The 22,158-nt window shown below is 40.7% G+C and overlaps 1 protein-coding gene and 1 pseudogene across 5 annotated transcripts in view; one reads left to right on the top strand and one right to left on the bottom strand.

The window, feature by feature from the left end:
* The window catches only part of XPO4 (exportin 4), a 95,050-nt gene that overhangs the window by 18,616 nt on the left and 54,276 nt on the right, over positions 1–22,158 (bottom strand). For all 5 annotated transcript variants that reach the window (XM_024751503.1, XM_024751420.1, XM_024751341.1 and 2 more), the window contains 4 exons: positions 4,898–5,074; positions 4,280–4,422; positions 3,629–3,774; positions 2,612–2,789 (listed from right to left, as the gene is read on the bottom strand). In XM_024751503.1, the coding sequence (XP_024607271.1) occupies positions 2,612–2,789; positions 3,629–3,774; positions 4,280–4,422; positions 4,898–5,074 (644 nt within the window). The remainder of the gene's footprint in view (positions 1–2,611; positions 2,790–3,628; positions 3,775–4,279; positions 4,423–4,897; positions 5,075–22,158) is intronic.
* LOC112403963 (40S ribosomal protein S15 pseudogene) lies at positions 18,558–19,087 on the top strand (annotated as a pseudogene).

Below are 22,158 nucleotides of genomic sequence, written 5' to 3'. Positions count from 1 at the left end.
CGCTGCTCTCAGGGTGAGTGAAGCCATCTCCCTGCTGTGAAACCTCACGGCAGTTTCAGCCCCTCACCCACTGCTACCTCCTTCGCAGCTGGCGACATCCCCCTTCTCTGACCTTCTTCTTTACACAGGTGGGTTTAAGGTCTTCTTGTTTCACTACATGCACTCGCTATGCCAACAGTGTTCACAGTTTTAAAAATGATTTTAGAGTGTATGTGAGCAAAACTAAGCCAACGATCTCACAATGCATTTTAAGTTGAAGTATCAAATTTTCCCCATAAGAATAAAGAGCTTAAATATGTAATCTGCAGGCTCTCAGAACGTGCACTAAGCAATCACAGTAACCATGTAAATGTATGCACTGGGATGTAACTATCCTAGAATTCTGATGCCCATCACCATCCATGTGAAAGAGAAACAAGTTTTTCTTTCACAGTTGGAAGCTTTACACTTTCTTTTTCACCTTAAATTTTTATTCCTATTTCATTTCCCCGCAGACTATTACCCTAATATAATAAACTTCTTACACTCGCTTTATCGATCACACCATATACTTCTCTGAAACAAGTATGTATAGGTATTAAAATATAATTTGTAAAAATCTCCAGCGATAAGACTGTGTTAAAAATGTCTTCTGGATTGAGTTATCGTTACAAAACTTAGTAGTACACAATTGAGCAAAATATCACACAAATTTAAATAAATTATTAAACACATTTATTAAAAATGAAACTTTACGTACAACACGGGGAATATAGCCAGTATTTTATAATAACTATAAATGGAGTATAAACTTAAAAAATTGTGAATTACTATATTCTACACCAGTAACTTACACAATATTGTAGGCCAGCTATACTGCAATTTAAAAAAATTAAAATAAATAAAACGGATGTATCTTAATAAGATTAATGTGGCAGGGTTTGATTTTTCCAAATTAGTCCATGTGTAATTCGATTCCTGTTTTTCATTTCAATAGATATGAGCACTGAGAAAACGCGTTCACATAAATTAATGGGAGGCGTCTTTAGAACAGTGGGGTCCCTCAAGTACGTGACGTAAAGCTCACGCTGACGGCACCCTGTAACACCGAAAGGTCTGTAACACCCTGAGGTCCGCACACCTGGCCCTCGGGCAGCCGGCCTCCTTCCCACGGCACTGACAGTCTGCTAACAACCGCACCATTCCCTTACTTCTTCCCTCTCCCACACGAGGAGCTTGAAAGGGGGAGCAATCTGTCTGCTCTAGAACAGTGTCTGGTACGGAGTAAGCACTCGATAGTTACTTGTCAAATGATGATTTCTTCAAGAAATGCAAACCACTTTCTTAGTAAACAAGGCCTGTCTCCCTCCTGCCGTTCAATGTCACACTCGCTCTGTGGACTGAAGAACAACGGTGACTCCTGTTGTTCCGGTCCCCACCTCAACCCTTCACAGGCTTTGCTCTCAGACACCAAAATGTTTTGCTCCCCCACTGATACCCAAGACTGCAAAAATTGAAAAAGCACTGAAAATACAAGGAAAGCATTCCTGAGGGTACTGCCCAGGCAAGAACAGTGACACAGAATACAACAGGACAGCACCCTGAAATGAACTGACTGCAGGTAACATTCACCATGAACCAAACCAAAGCAATTACTCCACCTAACGCTGAAAGCAATCCCAAAAGGAAGAAATAAAACTTTTCCAATAGAGCATTGACATTGACATTTTATTTCAAATCAGAGAATCCAACAATAAAGGAAATAAATTCCCAAACATTTCCTTGATATCCACTTAACAGTTTAATTAAAAAAAGACATATTTTCTATTGCACAGGTTTAAATGGTATCTATGTTATTTTGCATTAAAATAAAAAGAATGAGGGGACAGCACCTTGTTTGAGTTCATGATTTTGCAACAGACAAAAACCAATATTATGTCATTATTCTCTCTGTCTGCAACCTAAATTTAAAGTTTAAGATGCTGAAACTTAAATTGCTGTTTTCAGATCCACTTTTAGGAGGATATTTAGTTCACGTTCATCCCTCCTAACTTCACCATCAAGAATTAATGGAAGTTTTACCACTCCTCTCAGGAAGATCACAGTGAATTCTTTCATTTGAGGCACACTGCCATCTTATAACAGGGCTCTCAAGGTTCACACACACTCAGGACAAATATTTCTACTTTATGAGAGGCCAGGAAAGCCACCGGAAAGTCATTCCAGCTTCCTGAACAATAAATACGTGTTCACGTTCACCTGGTTTCTAAGAATGTGCCATTCTTGGTGCTTTCACTCAGGCGCCTGAACCCGCATTAGCACTGCTTTCTGATGGTCAAGGGATGTGTCTGCAGGAATTAGACCAAATGTCCCTTCAAGGCCTCACTGCATCCAGAATAATCTTATACTTGTCCTCCTCGGTACTGGACACAGCTGTCAATTCCCACCAGAGTGGCACCGCTTAAATGTGCTGAGTACTTGCCATCCTTGTTTGTTTCAAGGCTTCTCCGAGTTTTATCTTCTTTCGTGTGTCAGCTTTACAACCCGCCTGTCACTCGAGTCATCTACCCGTCAACTCAGAACTTATAAAACAGAATAAATTACAAGAGCACAGCTATAGAGGTCATATTACCTAATCACAGAATCTGTTCTGTTGTACCCTGGGATGGAAGAAGCCTTTTCTCCTGGAGATCCCAAAATTTGAAGTGTTGTATTAATGTCAACTTCAGATGAATGCTTAATGGAATATTCCATTATTTCTGGAGGTATTAGCGGAGTCTCTCCCTGAGTATCATCAGCTAAGAGGTAGCCTTCAGTTTAAAAAAAATTAAAAATGAACACTTAACAATCTACATTTAACAAATTGTACTATAAATGTTTTCAGTTTTATCTGATTTATATACACCATATAAATTGATGTAAAAGTAAATTATAAATGTTAATATGTTAATTCAAGTTTGATGAGAAACTTGCTGTTTCTAAGATAATTAACCCTCAAAAAACACAGGAAAGGACAAAAGTTTTATTCACCAACTTTATAATTCATACTGACATGTAGGCTTTTTACTCTGTGATCTTTTAATAATTTTCAGTACTATATTCTGTAAAGTTAATAGGAATTCTACTATTATCTTTATCAAAAGTCAATATTTGGGAATGCCTTTCCAAACATTAAAGTTGTTTTTTTTTTCCCTGATTATTTAAAATACAGAAACACTGACAACATGGTTACAGAAGAAGACCCTAAAGAAAAGTAAGACTGCTGGGATTTGAACTCTGGCTCCAGACATTAACACCAGTGTGACCAGGGCTGGTCTCTAAGTCTCAGATTCTTTGCGTATAAGACGGGGTGATAATTAATAATGATAGTAATAATAACAGCAACAAGGACAACCATAATACCTAATAATAGTACTAATGCAGAGGCTACAATGAATGCCACATAAAACATGTGGTACAGAACAGGCACTGAACACGTGCCAGCCAGTACTGTAGAGAAAAGCAGCCGTAGCTCTGTGACATACAACAGCTGTGTCCAGATCTCAGGCCAACCCTACGTATGAACTACCATTATTAACTCAGGAAGCTTCTCTTAGGGCTGAGACTGCTCTGCTGGCAATTACATTTTACAAAGAAACAACCAACCGACCTGTAACTAAAATAAGCCAGTGGATATCTTCATACAGATCATCCAGCACCTTGCTGTCGGCAGAGCCTGAAGCAGGTGAAGCGAGGAGCTGCTGTTGCCGCCGCTGCAACTGCCCGTGGAGCCGCGTTACTCTTTCCTCTAATAAACTACAAGAAGGAAAATATCAACGGCTTCATGAAGCTCAGTAAGCAAAGACCCAGAACGACTTATTGCCACTTATTAGACAGCAGAAATTAAGATGTTAGCACAAAACACATATACAAAAATATTTATTATGTACACAATGTTCTCATGGCGCTATAAGAATTGTGATTTATTGTTTATGACATAGAATTAAAACAACGCTTTACAAACAATCAAGGTTTATTACAACAGGCATTTGAAAACCGGTTATTCCAAGATGTTACTGATACGGGTCCCATCACTTCTCATACCATGTTTTCCATAATCTCTCTGCCATCTATGCTGTGGTACCTGGGCTCCAAATGTACAAAAGCCAAGGAACGCAATCGTGAGTGGGTTTCTGTCCATTTGTTCCGTGTGCTGGGGTACGGGGAGGGGGTGTTTAAAGTCTTTAAACACTTTAAGTGCTCGCCGGGGGATTGTGAATAGACAGTATTTGTCCATGGGGTGTCTTTGGACTGTGTGTACCTTGTCAGGAGAGGTATGCAGTGCTCTGCAGCAATGCGTCCTAGCATTCCTACACTGGCTAGTTGATCTGAAAACTGGTCTCGATCATCCTCCTGAAGTTCACTTATCTCTTCTTCCTCACGAGAGGCCACTCCGTTGGCAGTCTGTTATCGATGAAAGAAATAAAGACGGAGCTGTCACGTAACCGCAACACCACACTCGAAGAGGAAGGCCGAGCAGAGCCATGCCGGCCGCCCAGGCAGGTACCAACAAGGGGGAAACTCGAAGAGCAAGAGTGGGGGTATGGCCCCCCCACTATCGCACGTAAACACAGCCAGTGCACACCTCCCACCCACCTCCCACACCAGAGACTTCAACTTCTGTCACTGAAAAGATCTGACACCTTTAAGATCCACAGTCCTTTGGATATCACCTGACAACTAGCAGGGCACAGGTGGGTTACTGAAAACTAAGGAGATGAAGGTAACTACAAGCCACATCCCACAAAACACGAACCTGTTTAGACTTCTGCTCTCCATCTGAAGCTCTCAGCAAGTCCTCTGAAGGAGCTCACCTATGTTTCTAGTATTTATTATATGATGAAATAGATTTTTAATTACAATCTGGCTTAAAACTTACCAAATTCCTTGTGCCATCGGGAGCTGCTAGGTGGCACTGAATGTAGGAATTGAACACTTGAACTGCGTGTTGGGTGAAAAAGCCTTTGTGGAAATGCTTGTCATCTTGGACCAGCGTCAGCCAGGACTCCAGCAGCCTGTCGTATGCTTCCATGTACACCATGTCGTCTTTATCCAGCTGAGAGCAAAGGACATTCACAAGACAGATGGCCAGAGAGTAAGACGGACATCACAGCAAGCATCCCACAGCCAGACAGACAGGGTTACAGGTTTTCCTTTAACAAAGGTTCCCAATTATTCATCAATGATCAAGCTAACTGAGCTCGTCTTAAAATTAACTGATCAATTCAAACATTGCAGTAAATATGTATAGGCTTTTTATTAAACTTTCTAAAATCTTTCTAACTTAATCTAAATTCTTAGGCAAATAGGAATTCATGTTTATTTCTGTAAAAGACTAGCCATTCGGCGCTTTGCAGATGTGTTTTTCAAACAAAAATAATGTTAATGTTTTTCTGTAGTCAAGATGAGAACTGTTAGATTAAAGTAAGATTAAATGATTTTAGAAAAACTGAAGAATGATGAGAACAGACTGGCCTAATTAGCATGTTTAAGAACACATGGGGAGAGCTTCACAGATGCTCCTTGACATTTTATTAGAAACCAGGAAGGCAAGGATGGGCCTCAAAGAAGCCGGAGGAGGGCGCAGAGGCAGGAGGACACTCGGGAACAGCGCAGCACGTGTGAGGACCCACGGGGAAGCCCCGTGGACGGCGAGCAGACAGACTGGAAGGAGCCAGGCCTGGATGCAACCACCATGTACAGGCTGGGTCCTAACACAGCTTCAGAGTAAAGGACTCCGCCACTTGAGGAGGAAGAGCTCACACGGAGGACGCCAGACAGCGCTGCTCATCTTCTCACGTGCCGGCAAGAATCCACGTCCGAATTCTGCCATTAGTTAGTAATGTGGTACATAATTCAATCTTTGCATCGATTTCTTCATCCCCAATTCACTAGATCACTATTCAGTGAAACCCGGAACACTTAGGTGTCAAGCACTATGGCTGGTGCAAAAACATAAATAACACACCATTCGTCGACTTTCAAGCTCAACCCAATGGAAAAAAGTGAGAAGCAAGCAGAGCACTTGCAGAAAATACACTACAGGCCACAAGAGATAAGCACACATTCCGGGGTCAGTTTTTAATAATGGCATCTCTCGTAAGTAATTTGTTAAAAATAAAGGAGCAGGGCCTTCGAGCTATGTATTCGACCTTAAAAGGTTTTGTTTGGCACAATCCACAGTTTCAGATGTTCTGTTAATAGGTAGCGAACCAGGAACCAGGAACACGAAAGGTCTACAGGTCTGGTCTACAACTTGCTCTCCTGGTTTCCAAAACAGACAGGCCTCAACCTACAAATACACCAACTCTAGAACCTCCATCAGAGAACGCCACCCCAAACTGTTATTTCAGCAATTTGTCAATGACTCAAAAAAGAAAGTAATGGGAGATCTATTTCTAGTATTCCAGCGTAAGCTGGACCATCAGGATACCACCTCCAGATTAGAATACACAAGCACCTAAGGAACTGCTTCCAGTGAATGGTGTTTTATGTCTTTTGCTTTTATTAACCCACGGAATACAAAGAAAAATTGTCATATTCTGGATCAAATGAACCTTTAAATTTTTAAAAAATATTTAAAAGTAATTTTGTGGGGACTTCCCTGGTGGCGCAGTGGTTGAGAATCCGCCTGCCAATGCAGGGGACACAGGTTCGATCCCTGGTCTGGGAAGATCCCACATGCTGCGGAACAGCTAAGCCCGTGCACCACAACTACTGAGCCTACGCACCACAACTACTGAGCCTGCATGCTGCAACTACTGAAGCCCGTGCGCCTAGAGCCGTGCTCCGCAACGAGAAGCCATCACAATGAGAAGCCCGCGCACTGCAATGAAGACCGAACACAGCCAAACATAAATAAATTTATTTTTTTAAAGTAATTTTGTGAAAACTTTACATCAGACTAAAGGGAAAGTGAAAAAAAATTTACTAGATAATTTTATTAAGATTTTAAAATAGCAAACCCAAATTTTATTCCTATTTTTCTGGCCTTGAAAGTGTTTATACTGAAAACAGGCAACATTCTTTGAATGTAACTAACTAGGACATGTTCACGTTGTGAATACTGGACTCTTACTATTACCTGTGGTGTTTGTGCCCTACAAAGTCCCCGCAAACACTGAATTAGCTAATACTCTGGTCGCTGCAGCTTTCACCATGCGCAGGTGGAGAGGTCAATAACCACCTTGTTTATGTGTGTTTCTGTGTACAGACACCTTATTTCACATGCACTGCTGATTCATGGCCAGCAGCCTGTCCCGCAAAGCTCATCTAACACCCACATTTTCTCCCTAAGGCTCACCCCACCCTCCCTGCACTTGGGCACAACACCTGGAGGCCATCGGAAACAGCAAAATCATCCTATCAGTCATTGCACTGCAAGAACTTCAATATTTTGTGACAGAATTTTGGAAAATGCCGTTTCACACAAAAATGCAAAAAACGAAGCACTGGAGACCATGAGAAGGACACCTGTTTATGGTGTGAGGGTGAAAACAACAAGGCAGAGGGCGACTACCCGGCTTGACCCCTGCTGGGAACAAGCAAGACGGCGGATCATAATTTTCGTCACTCTTTGCACACACATGTCCACGAATAATCATGAAAAGTTCCACAAGTGCTGATTTTGGGGTTGCAAAGGATTTTTAGCAAGGAAGTGAATTTGTAAATATGGAATCCACAAATGATGAGGACCAACCGTACTTGCAAACTCTAACTCTAGGAGGCTCTAACTTACTACTCATGCTGGCTCTGCTCGCTCAGGTACCACCAAAATGCTTCACACTTTTTAAAACCTTGACAGCTCATAATTTTGTTGAAGGACAGCCATATTCCTGGTTCCATAAATGCAGTATAACATATTCATTTAGGTTTATAAATACCAATAAAAATGATCAAATCAACCAATATTTTCATTACATCATTTATTTCCTTCCAACCCCTTTTGTAAATACTGCTTTCACCATCAATACAATTACAAACCATATTAAGTAAATGCTGTTGCATGAACACCAAAAAAGATACAGAAATACTCTAAACTCACAAAATATTGGGTGAAGGTTTTCCACGGAATAACTGACTGGATGGGAATGCCATATTTTTGTTTTGTCCTTGGAAATATACTGCTTGCGCATCAATTATTGAGCTTGAGAAAACTGATCACCTAAAACTCAGTCCCAGATTTCACTTATACTATCAATTTTACCAACGTTATTACAGCTCAGAGTGCTGCTGTCTCTTTACATTCACCTTCTGATTTGTTTTATCACTGAAACATCTTATTCTGACAATTTCCTTTTCTTTGTTACTATGGGCAGAAAAATGAAAAATTCTGAATTTCAAATAGCATCCAATGAAATGTTAAAAACAACAATTAACAACAAAACGTAAAAGATGGTTATTTCAAGACTTCTTGAAAGACTGTGCTATATTTTGGAAAATGCAATTAGAAAACTGAAAAATAATGAAGAGTAGCCATTTATTCTATTTGTGGTGATTCATTTCACTACTATACCATCCTTGTAGGTGACTCTATCATTCTTCCATTTTCTTATTCTTTTAGTCTCTTTTTTACTATGGATGGGAGTTGATGAGTAATGGTGAAATACTTCCCAAGATCATGAAATAGCAAAATGCTTCAAGATATGGGAGAAATCAGATCACTAAAAATCCATAATGTGTTTTAGATTTATACTAAGATTAATTACATGGTAATAAGTGTTCTTTTCGTTCTAAAGTCTCTAAGATAAAAGTCATGAAAAACTGACATTTAAAATAGTTAGAACTGTTCAAAAACGAAACTCAAAAACTAGACCCTGGTGGTATATTGAGGGTTAAACAATGTTGTAAGAAAGAGCTGAATAAAACCTGTTCCAGCATCATCTGTTGTCATGGGATTGAGGATTCCGTATCAGTCACTATATGAAGCTTTGCAAGAGATTTTTTCTTTTTCTTTTTACTTATTATTAGGAAACATTCCTCTGAGAAGCAGGTGTGCTTCCTCTTTTTGCATGAGATCCTCCTAAGGAACTGTATCTTCAGCCCCTTCTAAAAAGTCAAACTTGTATGTACAGATATTACAGCCTGAATATCAAGACTGCTCTTTTTCGCTAGGCTTGACTTTCTACTCTAATTGTCTTTGGCAAGTTCTGAAAAGATTATTTCATTCTAAATGTTCTTTTTATAAGCCATCAGAAATTTTGCATGAAACAAAAAATTATTAAAAAAATTAAATAATCTCTATTATAGTTTTCACGACTATGCTTATTACCTTTGTTCTATCTCTCCAGGACACATCCACTCTTTTAAAGGCTGACCGATTCATGGAAGAGCAGCTGTGAAAGGTAGCCTTACCTAGACCAAGACACATCTGAGGGGTTAACTGAAAACGGAACTGATTTAAGAATGTCTACTTAACAGGAGAGTCACTCGGTGATTTGTGTATGAGAATATTTGCTGCAGCATTACTGAAAACAGTACAAATAACTTTACTGAACCATTCACTGAATGATTCCCCTAATTTTTTACATTAAAAACGTAACTTCTAACACCAATTAATGACATAAAATTATCATAATATAAAGGTACTATATAGGTCTACGTGTGAATAAACAGATGCCAAGAAAGTGATAAATGATGGATTATTGGAGAATTTTAACGTCATGCACTGTTTGAATTATTTTCACCAATGAGCATATACCATTTTCACATTACAACTGTATTCTGAAATAATATTAGGAACAAAATTACAAGAAATAGATATATTCCACTCTAATAAATGCATTATTAGAAAAATGTATCTTTGTATTTGGATCAAGAAAAAAAGAAAACCTGAATACTCCCATAACTAACTGTTTAAACTTTTTAGTTTAAATTTTTCCCCCAAAGAAAATACCAGGCTTAGTAAATTTACACGTGAGATCTACTGAACTAGCAAAAAACAAAACAAAAACAACCAATCTTATACAAACTGATCCACAGAAAGAGGAAAAGAGAATGAGTTGGACGGTGATCCAGTAAGTGCCGTAACCCTGACACCAAACAAATCCAGCCGTTCACGACGGCCATGACACATGCTCAAGCTGGGCTGACAGAAACGCAGGGGCAATTTTAAGATTAGAAACGTTATGAAACCAATTTATCACACCAACGGATTAAGGAGAAACACAGTTAATAATATTCAATACTCAGTCATGTTGCGATTCTGATAAAGGAGACCTCAAAAACCTTTAGCAAACGTTACTCCTAATGATGAACCAGAAAAGATTTCTATTACCACTTGTATTCAACACTGCACCGTAAGAAAAAGAAACGTATCGTATGATAAGCATCAGAAATACAAATTGTGACTACTGAAAGGACTAAAAAGCTTCTAAGACAAGTTGTTAGAACCAATAAGAATTGAAAGAGTAGTAAATATCAGATCAACACACAAATACCACCTTCACTTCTCTATGCCAGCAGCAGTCTCAAAAATGAGGCTTACAAAAGATATATTTATAACAGCAACAAATATAAAAGGTACTGAAGAAAATTTTAGACCTAAATTAGTGTAAGTACCACATTTATGGATAGAGTTAATAGAGATGTCCACTCTTCACTAAAGAATCCCTAAAATCCCAGGCACAATCCAATCTGAAAAACTGCAAAATTTACATAGAAGAATAAAAAGCCAAATATATCCAAGATTCCTTCTGAAAATCTGGGGTGGGAGGGGGATAGGAATTGACATCCTCTTAAAACAAAGCAAAACAGGGCTTCCCTGGTGGCGCAGTGGTTAAGAATCCGCCTGCCAATGCAAGGGGCACAGGTTTGAGCCCTGGTCCGGGAAGATCCCACATGCCACAAAGCAACTAAGCCCGTGCGCCACAACTATCTGAGCCTGCACTCTAGAGCCCATGAGCCACAACTACTGAAGTCCACGTGCCTAGAGCCCATGCTCCTCAACAAGAGAAGCCACTGTAATAAGAAGCCCACGCACCACAACGGAGACCCAACGCAGCCATCGATCAATCAATAAATAAATGAAAAACAAAGCAAAACACAGGTGCAAAACTAGACTAACTGACCAATGGAAGTGATTAGAGAGCTCAGGAAGGAACCACTAATATGTGAACACTAGATATATGACACTAATAGTCCTACAAATCATTGAGAAATGAATGGCTATTCGGTGAATGTTGCTGGCAGCAAAGGAAACCAGCAACAAAGCAAAAAGACAACCTAACAAATGGAGAAAAAATATTTGCAAACCATACATTTGATAAGGGGTTAATATCCAAAATATATAAGAAACTCTTGCCACTCTAAAATAAAATAAATTGGGCTTCCCTGGTGGCACAGTGGTTTGAGAGTCCACCTGCCGATGCAGGGGATGCGGGTTCGTGCCCCGGTCTGGGAAGATCCCACATGCCGCGGAGCGGCTGGGCCCGTGAGCCATGGCCGCTGAGCCTGCGCACCGCAATGGGAGAGGCCACAACAGTGAGAGGCCCATGTACCACAAAAAAAATAAATTAATTAAATTAAATTAAATAATTAAAAACCCAACAAACAAAAGCAAAAAAAAAACACATTAAAGAAACAGATTAAGAATATGATTAAGGCTGGGAGATCAAGATGGCGGAAGAGAAGAATGTGGAGCTCACCCCCTCCCATAAATACATTAAAACTACATCTACATGTGGAAGAATTCTCACAGAATACCCACTGAACGCTGACAAAAGACCTCATACAACCAAAACTGGAAGAAAGATCATCACGTAGCCAGGCAGGACAAAAAGGAAAAAAAAAAAAAAAAAGGGAATGGGGCAGGCAGCCTCCTCTGGCATTTTCTTAAAGGAATTGGGGTGGGACCCGTGTCTCTGGGAGGGAGCTCTGAAAAAGGAAAGGTGCCCTCACCCTGGGAACCTCCTTCACCAGCTGCGAGATGAGCAGGACACACAGGGAGCTTCAGAGACTCGGAGGAGAGCACAGCAGGTGGACTGCGGGAGGCAGAACAGAGAGACATGCAGAGGGTCCTGGCCATCTCCCTTGCACTCCCCAGGCCTAGATGCATCTGCTGGTGCGGGCAGGGACTGGGGGCTGAACTCGGGCTTCAGAGGACACATGCAGGGGGAGGACTGGGGTTGGCTGTGTGGAGACAGCCTGAAGGGGCTGAAGTGTAGTCCAAGCCACAACCAGGGGTGTGTGCAGGAATGAGCCCAAGTCCACCACAAAAGCCCCATTGTTAGTGCCCATGAAGGGTGGGCCAGGACCACCACAGAAACTTCATAAACTGATGAATGAATTCCGCAAGGTAGCAGGATATGAGATTAACATGCAAAAATGGCTGCATTTCTTTACACTAATAATGAAATATCAGAAAGGGAAAGTAAAAAAGTAATCCCTTTTAAAATCACATACAAAAAAATAAAATACTTAGGAATAAACCTGACCAAGGAGGTGAAAGACTTATATGCTGAGAACTATAAAAACTTGATAAAGGAAACTGAAGATGGTACAAAGAAATGCAAAGACATCCCATCCTCTTGTACTGGAAGAATTAATATTGTTAAAATGGCCATACTACCCAAAACAATCTACAGATTTAATGCAATCCCCACAAAATTACCCACGACATTTTTCACAGAACTAGAATAAATAATCCTAAAATTTATATGGAACCACAAAAGATCCAGGATTGCCAAAGCAATTTTGAGGAAAAAGAACAAATCTGGAGGCATAACCCACCCAGACTTCAGACAATACTACAAAGCTATGGTAATCAAAACAGTGTGGTACTGGCACAAAAACAGACATATGTATTAATGGAACAGAATAGAGAGCCCAGAAATAAACTAACTACAGTCAATTAATCTTCAACAAAGGAGGCAAAACTATACAATGGGAGAAAGAGTCAGCAGTGGTGCTGGGAAAGTTGGACAGCTGCATGTAAATTACTGAAGTTAGAACACACCCTCACACCATGCACAAAAATGAACTCAAAATGGCTTAAAGACTTAAATATAAGACATGATGCCATAAAACTCCTAGAAGAGAGCACAGGCAAAATAACATTCTCTGAGATAAGTCATAGCAAAGTTTTCTTAGGTCAGTCTCCCAAGGCAGTAAAAATAAAAGCAAAAATAAACAAATGGGACCTAATCAAACTTGTAAGCTTTTGCACAGTACAGGAAACCATAAACAGAACAAAAAGACAACCTACTGACTGGGAGAAAATATTTGCAAACGATGCAGCTGACAAGGGTTTAGTTTCCAAAATATACACAAAGCTCAAACAACTTAATAACAAACAAACAAACAACCCAATCAAAAAAAGTGAGCAGAAGACCTAGTCATTTCTCCGAGGAAGACATACAGATGGCCAACAGGCACGTGAAAAGATACTCAACTTCGATAATTATCAGAGAAATGCAAATCGTAACTACAGTGAGGTATCACCTCACACCAGTCAGAATGGCCATCCTTAAAAATTCTGCAGGGACTTCCCTGGTTGCGCAGCGGTTAAGAATCCACCTGCCAATGCAGGGGACACAGGTTCGATCCCTGGTCTGGGAAGATCCCACATGTCACAGAGCAACTAAGCCCCAGTGCAGCCAAAAAAAAAAAAAAGGGAAGATCCCACATGTCACAGAGCAACTAAGCCCCAGTGCAGCCAAAAAAAAAAAAAAAGATTATAAATAAACTTATTTTACAAAGCAGAAACAGACTCACAGACATAGAAGACAAACTTAAGGTTACCAAAGGGGAGAGGGAGAGAGGGAGGGTTAAATTAGGAGTCTGGGATTAGCAGATACAAACTAGTATAAATAAAATAGATAAACAACAAGGTCCTATTGTATAGCACAAAGAACTATATTCAATATCTTGTAATAAACCATAAAGGAAAAGAACATATATATATTCAGATATATATCTTAATCACTTTGGTGTACACCAGAAACTAACACAACATTGTAAATCAACTATACTTCAATTAAAAAAAAAAAAAAAAGAATCTGATTAAAACCTGGGCAGAGCCCCCAAATAGACATTTTTCCAAAAAAGATGTACAAATGGCCAACACGCACATGAAAGATGCTTAACGTTACTAATCATCAGGAAAATGCAAATTAAAACCACAAGGAGATTATCACCTCACACCTGTTAGAATGGCCACCATCAAAAAGAGATAACAAGCATCAGTGACAATACGGAGAAAAGAGAACAACTGTGCATTGTTGGTGGGACTGAAACTGGTACAGCCACTGTGGAAAGCAGTATGAAGGTTCTTCAAAAAATTAAAAACAGAACTGCCATATGATCCAGAAATTCCACTTCAGGGTATTTTCCAAAGGAGACAAAAACACTACCTCCAAAAGATATATGCCCTCCCATGTTCATAGCATCATTATTTACAACAGTCAAGACATGGAAACAACCTAAGTGTCAATGGATGGATGAATGAATAAAGAAATTGTGGCACACATAACAATGGAATATTATTCAGCCATAAAAGAAAAGAGGAAATCCCATCATGTTTTGTGACAACATGGATGGACCTTGAGGGCACTACGCTAAGTGAAGGAATCAGACAGAGAGACAAATGCTATATGGAATCTTAACAGATCAGATTTGGGGTTACCAGAGATGGGGTATCGGGGGCGGGAAACTGGAGGAATTGTGGTCAAAAGTTACAAACTTCCAGTCATATGATAATTAAGTTCTGGGGATGTTAACGCACACACGGTGACTACAGCTAACACTGCTGTGTGGTGTACAGGAAAGCTGTTCAGAGAGAAGATCTTTCTTTGTTTTTTTGTTTTGCTTTGTTTTGTTTTTGCCGTACGCGGGCCTCTCACTGCTCTGGCCTCTCCCGCCGCGGAGCACAGGCTCCAGACGCGCAGGCTCAGCGGCCATGGCCCACGGGCCCAGCCACTCCACGGCATGTGGGATCCTCCCGGACTGGGGCACGAACCCGCGTCCCCTGCATCGGCAGGCGGACTCCCAACCACTGCACCACCAGGGAAGCCCCAGAGAGAAGGTCTTAACAGTTCTCATGACAAGGAAAAAATTTTATTCTTTTCTTTTTATTGTGTCTATGAGATAATGAATGTTAATTAAACCTATTGTGATAATCATTTCACAATACATATAAACCAAACTATAGATGTGTAAATCAAAATTACGCTGTACACCTTAAACTTATATGGTGATCTATGTGAATCGTTTCTTAATAAAACTGCCAGCAAAAGAAGAAAAGGAAACAGAAATATAAATGAATGAATGAATGTATGTATGTATGCTGCTGACAAAACCTGTTATCCATATGGGAAAAAGTGAAATGGGATCCCTACTTGATACCATATTCGAAGGTAAATTCTAAGATGGTAATGTCATGAAAGGCAAACTTTTAAAGCATTTAGAAGAAAACACTGGAAGGGTAGGTGTCTGAAACAAGAAACTAATAAAACAAATTATTAAAAAAATGTCAATAAGTTCATTTGACAATGACAACTACACTAAGATGAAGAACATTTGTTCACCAAAAGATACCATCAAGTCTAGGGACTTCCCTGGTGGTCCAGTGGGTAAGACTCCACCCTCCTAATGCAGGGGGCCCGGGTTCAATACCTGGTTGGGGAACTAGATCCCACATGCATGCCGCAACTAAGAGTCCACATGCCACAACTAAGGAGTCCCCAGGGCACAGCTAAAAGATCCCGCAACTAAGACACAGCGCAGCCAAAATAAATAAATATTTTAAAATACCATTAAGTCTAAATGCAATATGGTATGATATAACTGGATCCTCGAACAAAAAAAGAACATGGTTGGAAAAATGGTTAAACCCAAATAAAGCCTACATATTAGCTAATAAAAATACACCCATGTTGGGACATCCCTGGTGGCACAGTGGTTAAGAATCCGCCTGCCAATGCAGGGGACACAGGTTAGAGCCCTGGTCCAGGAAGATCCCACATGCCATGGAGCAACTAACCCTGTGTGCCACAACTACTGAGCCTGCGCTCTAAAGCCCGCGAGCCACAACTACTGAGCATGCGTTTTTTTCGAACCCGCGTCCCCTGCATCGGCAGGCGGACTCCCAACCACTGCACCACCAGGGAAGCCCCAGAGAGAAGGTCTTAACAGTTCTCATGACAAGGAAAAAATTTTATTCTTTTCTTTTTATTGTGTCTATGAGATAATGAATGTTAATTAAACCTATTGTGATAATCATTTCACAATACATATAAACCAAACTATAGATGTGTAAATCAAAATTACGCTGTACACCTTAAACTTATATGGTGATCTATGTGAATCGTTTCTTAATAAAACTGCCAGCAAAAGAAGAAAAGGAAACAGAAATATAAATGAATGAATGAATGTATGTATGTATGCTGCTGACAAAACCTGTTATCCATATGGGAAAAAGTGAAATGGGATCCCTACTTGATACCATATTCGAAGGTAAATTCTAAGATGGTAATGTCATGAAAGGCAAACTTTTAAAGCATTTAGAAGAAAACACTGGAAGGGTAGGTGTCTGAAACAAGAAACTAATAAAACAAATTATTAAAAAAATGTCAATAAGTTCATTTGACAATGACAACTACACTAAGATGAAGAACATTTGTTCACCAAAAGATACCATCAAGTCTAGGGACTTCCCTGGTGGTCCAGTGGGTAAGACTCCACCCTCCTAATGCAGGGGGCCCGGGTTCAATACCTGGTTGGGGAACTAGATCCCACATGCATGCCGCAACTAAGAGTCCACATGCCACAACTAAGGAGTCCCCAGGGCACAGCTAAAAGATCCCGCAACTAAGACACAGCGCAGCCAAAATAAATAAATATTTTAAAATACCATTAAGTCTAAATGCAATATGGTATGATATAACTGGATCCTCGAACAAAAAAAGAACATGGTTGGAAAAATGGTTAAACCCAAATAAAGCCTACATATTAGCTAATAAAAATACACCCATGTTGGGACATCCCTGGTGGCACAGTGGTTAAGAATCCGCCTGCCAATGCAGGGGACACAGGTTAGAGCCCTGGTCCAGGAAGATCCCACATGCCATGGAGCAACTAACCCTGTGTGCCACAACTACTGAGCCTGCGCTCTAAAGCCCGCGAGCCACAACTACTGAGCATGTGTGCCACAACTACTGAAGCCCATGCACCTAGAACCCGTGTTCCACAAGAGAAGTCACCGCAATGAGAAGCCTGTGCACCGCAACACAGAGTAGCCCCCGCTTGCCACAACTAGAGAAAGCCCACACACAGCAATGAAGACCCAACCCAGCCAAAAATAAATAGATAAATAAATTTGTTTTTAAAAATGCACCAATGTTAATCTCTTAGTTTTAATAAATGTACCATGGCTATACAAGATGGTAATATTAGGGGAAACTAGGTATATGGGAATACCGTACTAGCTTTGCAACTTTTCTGTAAATCTAAAAGTATTCCAAATAAAAAAAAAAAAAAAGATACCATAAAGTGAAAAGAGGAGCCACAAAACTAGGAGATCTGCAATACAAATAAACCAATAAGAAATGAGTGTGCAGACTATATAAAGAATTTCTTTAAATCAGTAAGGAAAAGACAATCTGATAGGAAAACAAGCAACAGAGTAAACAAGCATTTCATAATAATAATCACGGGAATTATGTATTGATATGTATGAAAAGATGCTCAATGTTATTAGTACCTGGGAAAGCAAATTAAGATCATATTTCATACTGTGAGTCTGGCAGAAGCTGTGCTGGTGAAGATGTGGGTCACAGGAATGCAGACACCACCGTGAGCATGGAGTCCAGTCACTTGAGCAAACGGTGGGAAACTATCCTTTTTTTATTATTATTATTCATTTATTTTATTTATTTGACTGCGCCTGGTCTTAGTTGCAGCACGTGGGACCTTTAGTTGTGGCATGCGGACTCTTAGTTGCGGCATGCGGGATCTAGTTCCCTGACCAGGGATCGAACCCAGGCCCCCTGCACTGGGAGCACAGAGTCTTATCACTGGACCACCAGGGAAGTCCCGGGAAACTATCTTTGAAAACTGAACGTTACATAGCCTATGATCCAAAACTTCCATTCTGAGGTTTAGACCTTAGGAAAGTCTCACGAAAGTTGCTAGGAAAAACGTTCAGTGGAAGAACGTTTACTTTAACACCGTAACGGCAGAAAAGGGAAACCCAAAATCTCCTTTACGGCAGAATGGGAAAACAAGGTGTGGTATAATATTCACACAACGACACAGCTTACCATATAAATGATCAGAGAATTTAAGACAAGGGAATGTTAAAATTTAGAACAGCGGCCACCTCTCCTGCAGGGGGGGCGGGGGGGGCCGTGCAGCTAGCAACAGGAGTGGATGAGCACTCCAGTTACAGCAACCTCAGGACCAGGAAAGTTCTCGAGTTGGGCTGTGGGCTCTCCCACAGTCGCTTTGTTATCTGTTTTATTTTTTCTCTTCATCATATATGATATAATAAAGTCATTGATGCTGGTTCTGAGGACAGAAGAAAAGGCATATAAAATGGCCAGGTAGCCTTTCTGAAGAGCCGACCAGATGGTGGAAGGGGAGCAGAAGAAGCAGCGGACCTTCCGCAAGTTCACCTGCCGCGGCGTGGACCTCGACCAGCTGCTGGACATGTCCTATGAGCAGCTGATGCAGCTGTACAGCGCGCGGCGGCGGCGGCGGCTGCACCGCGGCCTCCGGAGGAAGCAGCACGCACTGCCGCAGCGGCTGCGCAAAGCCAAGAAGGAGGCGCCGCCCACGGAGAAGCCCGAGGTGGTGAAGACGCGCCTGCGCGACATGATCATCCTGCCCGAGCTGGTGGGCAGCATGGTGGGCGTCTACGATGGCAAGACTTTCAACCAGGTGGAAATCAAGCCTGAGATGATCGGCCACTACCTAGGCAAGTTCTCCATCACCTACAAGCCTGTGAAGCACGGCCGGCCCGGCACTGGGGCCACCCACTCCTCCCGCTTCATCCCCCTTAAGTAGCCTGCTGGCCAATAAAGGTAGAGACTTGTCTAAAAAAATAAATAAATAAATAAATAAAAAATTTAAAGGCCAGGTAGAGGCGTCGGACGGTAGAATGTGGGAACAGTGGGCATGACGGGAGATGGGGGAGGCACTCGCCTCTCCCGCTCTGCTGGTGAGGGCGGTTCGGCGTTCCTTCCTTCCTCACAGTGTCAGTTGGAATCAGGTTGGCAATACGACATCTGCACGAGTTGCTGTGTGGCTGACAGGGTCTTGGTGCTCTGGCCTGATGTTAGGCCTGAGCGTCTGAGGTGGGAGAGCTGAGTTCAGGACATTGGTCCACCAGGGACCTCGCGGTCCCACGTAGTATCAAGCGGTGAGAGCTCTCCCAGAGATCTCTGTCTCAAGGCTAAGACCCAGCTCCACCCAGCGGCCAGCAAGCTCCAGTGCTGGGCACCCCATGCCAATCAACTAGCAAGACAGGAACGCAACCCCACCCATTAGCAGAGAGGCAGCCTAAAATCATAATAAGTTCACAGACACCCCAAAACACACCACTGGACGCAGCCCTGCCCACCAGAAAGACAAGATGCAGCCACACCCACCAGAACACAGGCACCAGTCCCCACCACCAGGAAGCCTATGCAACCCACTGAACCAACCTCATCCACTGGGGGCAGACACCAAAAACAACGGGAACTACGAACCTGCAGCCTGTGAAAAGGAGACCCCAAACACAGTTAGTTAAGCAAAATGAGAAGACAGAGAAAAATGCAGCAGATAAAGGAGAAAGGTAAAACCCACCAGACCAAACAAATGAAGAGGAAATAGGCAGTCTACCTGAAAAAGAATTCAGAGTAATGACAGCAAAGATGATCCAAAATCTTGGAAGTGGAACGGAGAAAATACAAGAAAGGTTTAACAAGGACCTAGAAGAACTAAAGAGCAAATAAACAATGATGAACAACACAATAAATTAATTAAAACTTCTCTAAAAGGAATGAATAGCAGAATAACTGAGGCAGAAGACCAGATAAGTGACCTGGAAGATAAAATAGTGGAAACAACTACTGCAGAGTAGAATAAAGAAAAAAGAATGAAAAGAATTGAGGACAGTCTCAGAGACCTCTGGGACAACATTAAACGTACCAACAGTCGAATTACAGGGGTCCCAGAAGAAGAAGAGAAAGAGAAAGAGTCTGAGAAAATTTCTGGAGAGATTATAGTTGAAAACTTCCCTAACATGAGAAAGGAAACAGTCAATCAAGTCCAGGAAGCACAGAGAGTCCCATACAGGATAAATCCAAGGAGAAACACACCAAGACACATACTAACCCAAGTATCAAAAATTAAATACAAAGAAAACATATTAAAAGCAGCAAGGGAAAAGCAACAAATAACATACAAGGGAATCCCCATAAGGTTAACAGTTGATATTTCAGCAGAAACTCTGCAAGCCAGAAGGGAGTGGCAGGACATATTTAAAGTGATGAAAGGGAAAAACCTACAACCAAGATTACTCTACCCAGCAAGGATCTCATTCAGATTCGACAGAGAAATTGAAACACTTACAGACAAGCAAAAGTTACGAGAATTCAGTACCACCAAACCAGCTTTACAATAAATAAAGGAACTTCTCTAGACAGGAAACACAGGAGAAGGAAAAGACCTACAAAAACAAACCCAAAACAATTAAGAAAATGGTAATAGGCACATACATATTGATAATTACCTTAAATGTAAATGAATTAAATGCTCCAACCAAAAGACACAGACTGGCTGAATGGACACAAAAACAAGACCCGTATATATGCTGTCTACAAGACACCCACTTCAGACCTAGGGACACATACAGACTGAAAGTGAGGGGATGGAAAAAGATATTCCATGCAAATGGAAATCAAAAGAAAGCTGGAGTAGCAATTCTCATATCGGACAAAATAGACTTTAAAATAAAGACTAATACAAGAGACAAAGAAGGACGCTACATAATGATCAAAGGATCAATCCAGGAAGAAGATATAATAATTGTAAATATTTCGGCATCCAACACAGGAGCACGTCAATACATAAGGCAAATGCTAACACCCATAAAAAGGGAAATCGACAGTAACACAATCATAGTAGGGGGCTTTAACACCCCACTTTCACCAATGGACAGATCATCCAAAATGCAAATAAGTAAGGAAACACAAGCTTTAAATGACACATTAAACAAGATGGACTTAACTGATACTTCTAGGACATTCCATCTAAAAACAACAGAATACACTTTCTTCTCAAGTGCTCATGCAACATTCTCTAGAATAGGTCATATCTTGGGTCACAAATCAAGCCTTGGTAAATTTAAGAAAGTTGAAAGCATATCAAGTATCTTTTCCGACCACAACACTATGAGACTAGATATCAATTACAGAAAAAAAAAAACTGTAAAAAATACAAACGTGGAAGCTAAACTAAATAACGCTACTAAATAACCAAGAGATTACTGAAAAAAATCAAAGAGGAAATCAAAAAATGCCAAGAAACAAATGACAATGAAAACACGACGACCCAAAACCTATGGGATGAAGTAAAAGCGGTTCTAAGAGGGAAGTTTATAGCAATACAATCCTACCTCAAGAAACAAGAATACAGAAAGAAGAACAAAAAAACCCCCAAAGTTAGCAGAAGGAAAGAAATCATAATGATCAGATCAGAAATAAATGAAAAAGAAATGAAGGAAACAACAGCAAAGATCAAAAAAACTAAAAGCTGATTCTTTGAGAAGATAAACAAAATTGATAAACCATTAGCCAGACTCATCAAGAAAAAAGGGAGAAGCCTCAAATCAACAGAATTAGAAATGAAAAAGGCGAAGTAACAACTGACACTGAAGAAATACAAAGGAACATGAGAGATTACTACAAGCAACTATATGCCAATAAAATGGACAACCTGGAAGAAATGGACAAATTCTTAGAAAAGCACAACCTTCTGAGACTGAACCAGGAAGAAATAGAAAATATAAACAGACCAATCACAAGCACTGAAATTCAAACAAAAGCCCAGGACCAGACGGCTTCACAGGCAAATTCTATTAACACCTATCCTTCTCAAACTCTTCCAAAATATAGCAGAGGGAAGAACACTCCCAAACTCATTCTACGAGTCCACCAT

This window comes from Neophocaena asiaeorientalis, unplaced genomic scaffold, assembly GCF_003031525.2.
Source record: "Neophocaena asiaeorientalis asiaeorientalis breed wild unplaced genomic scaffold, Neophocaena_asiaeorientalis_V1.1 scaffold443, whole genome shotgun sequence".
Taxonomy (NCBI): Eukaryota; Metazoa; Chordata; class Mammalia; order Artiodactyla; family Phocoenidae; genus Neophocaena; species Neophocaena asiaeorientalis.
The sequence above is the reverse complement of the archived record's forward strand: the minus strand, read 5'-3'. Positions and strand labels throughout refer to the sequence as shown.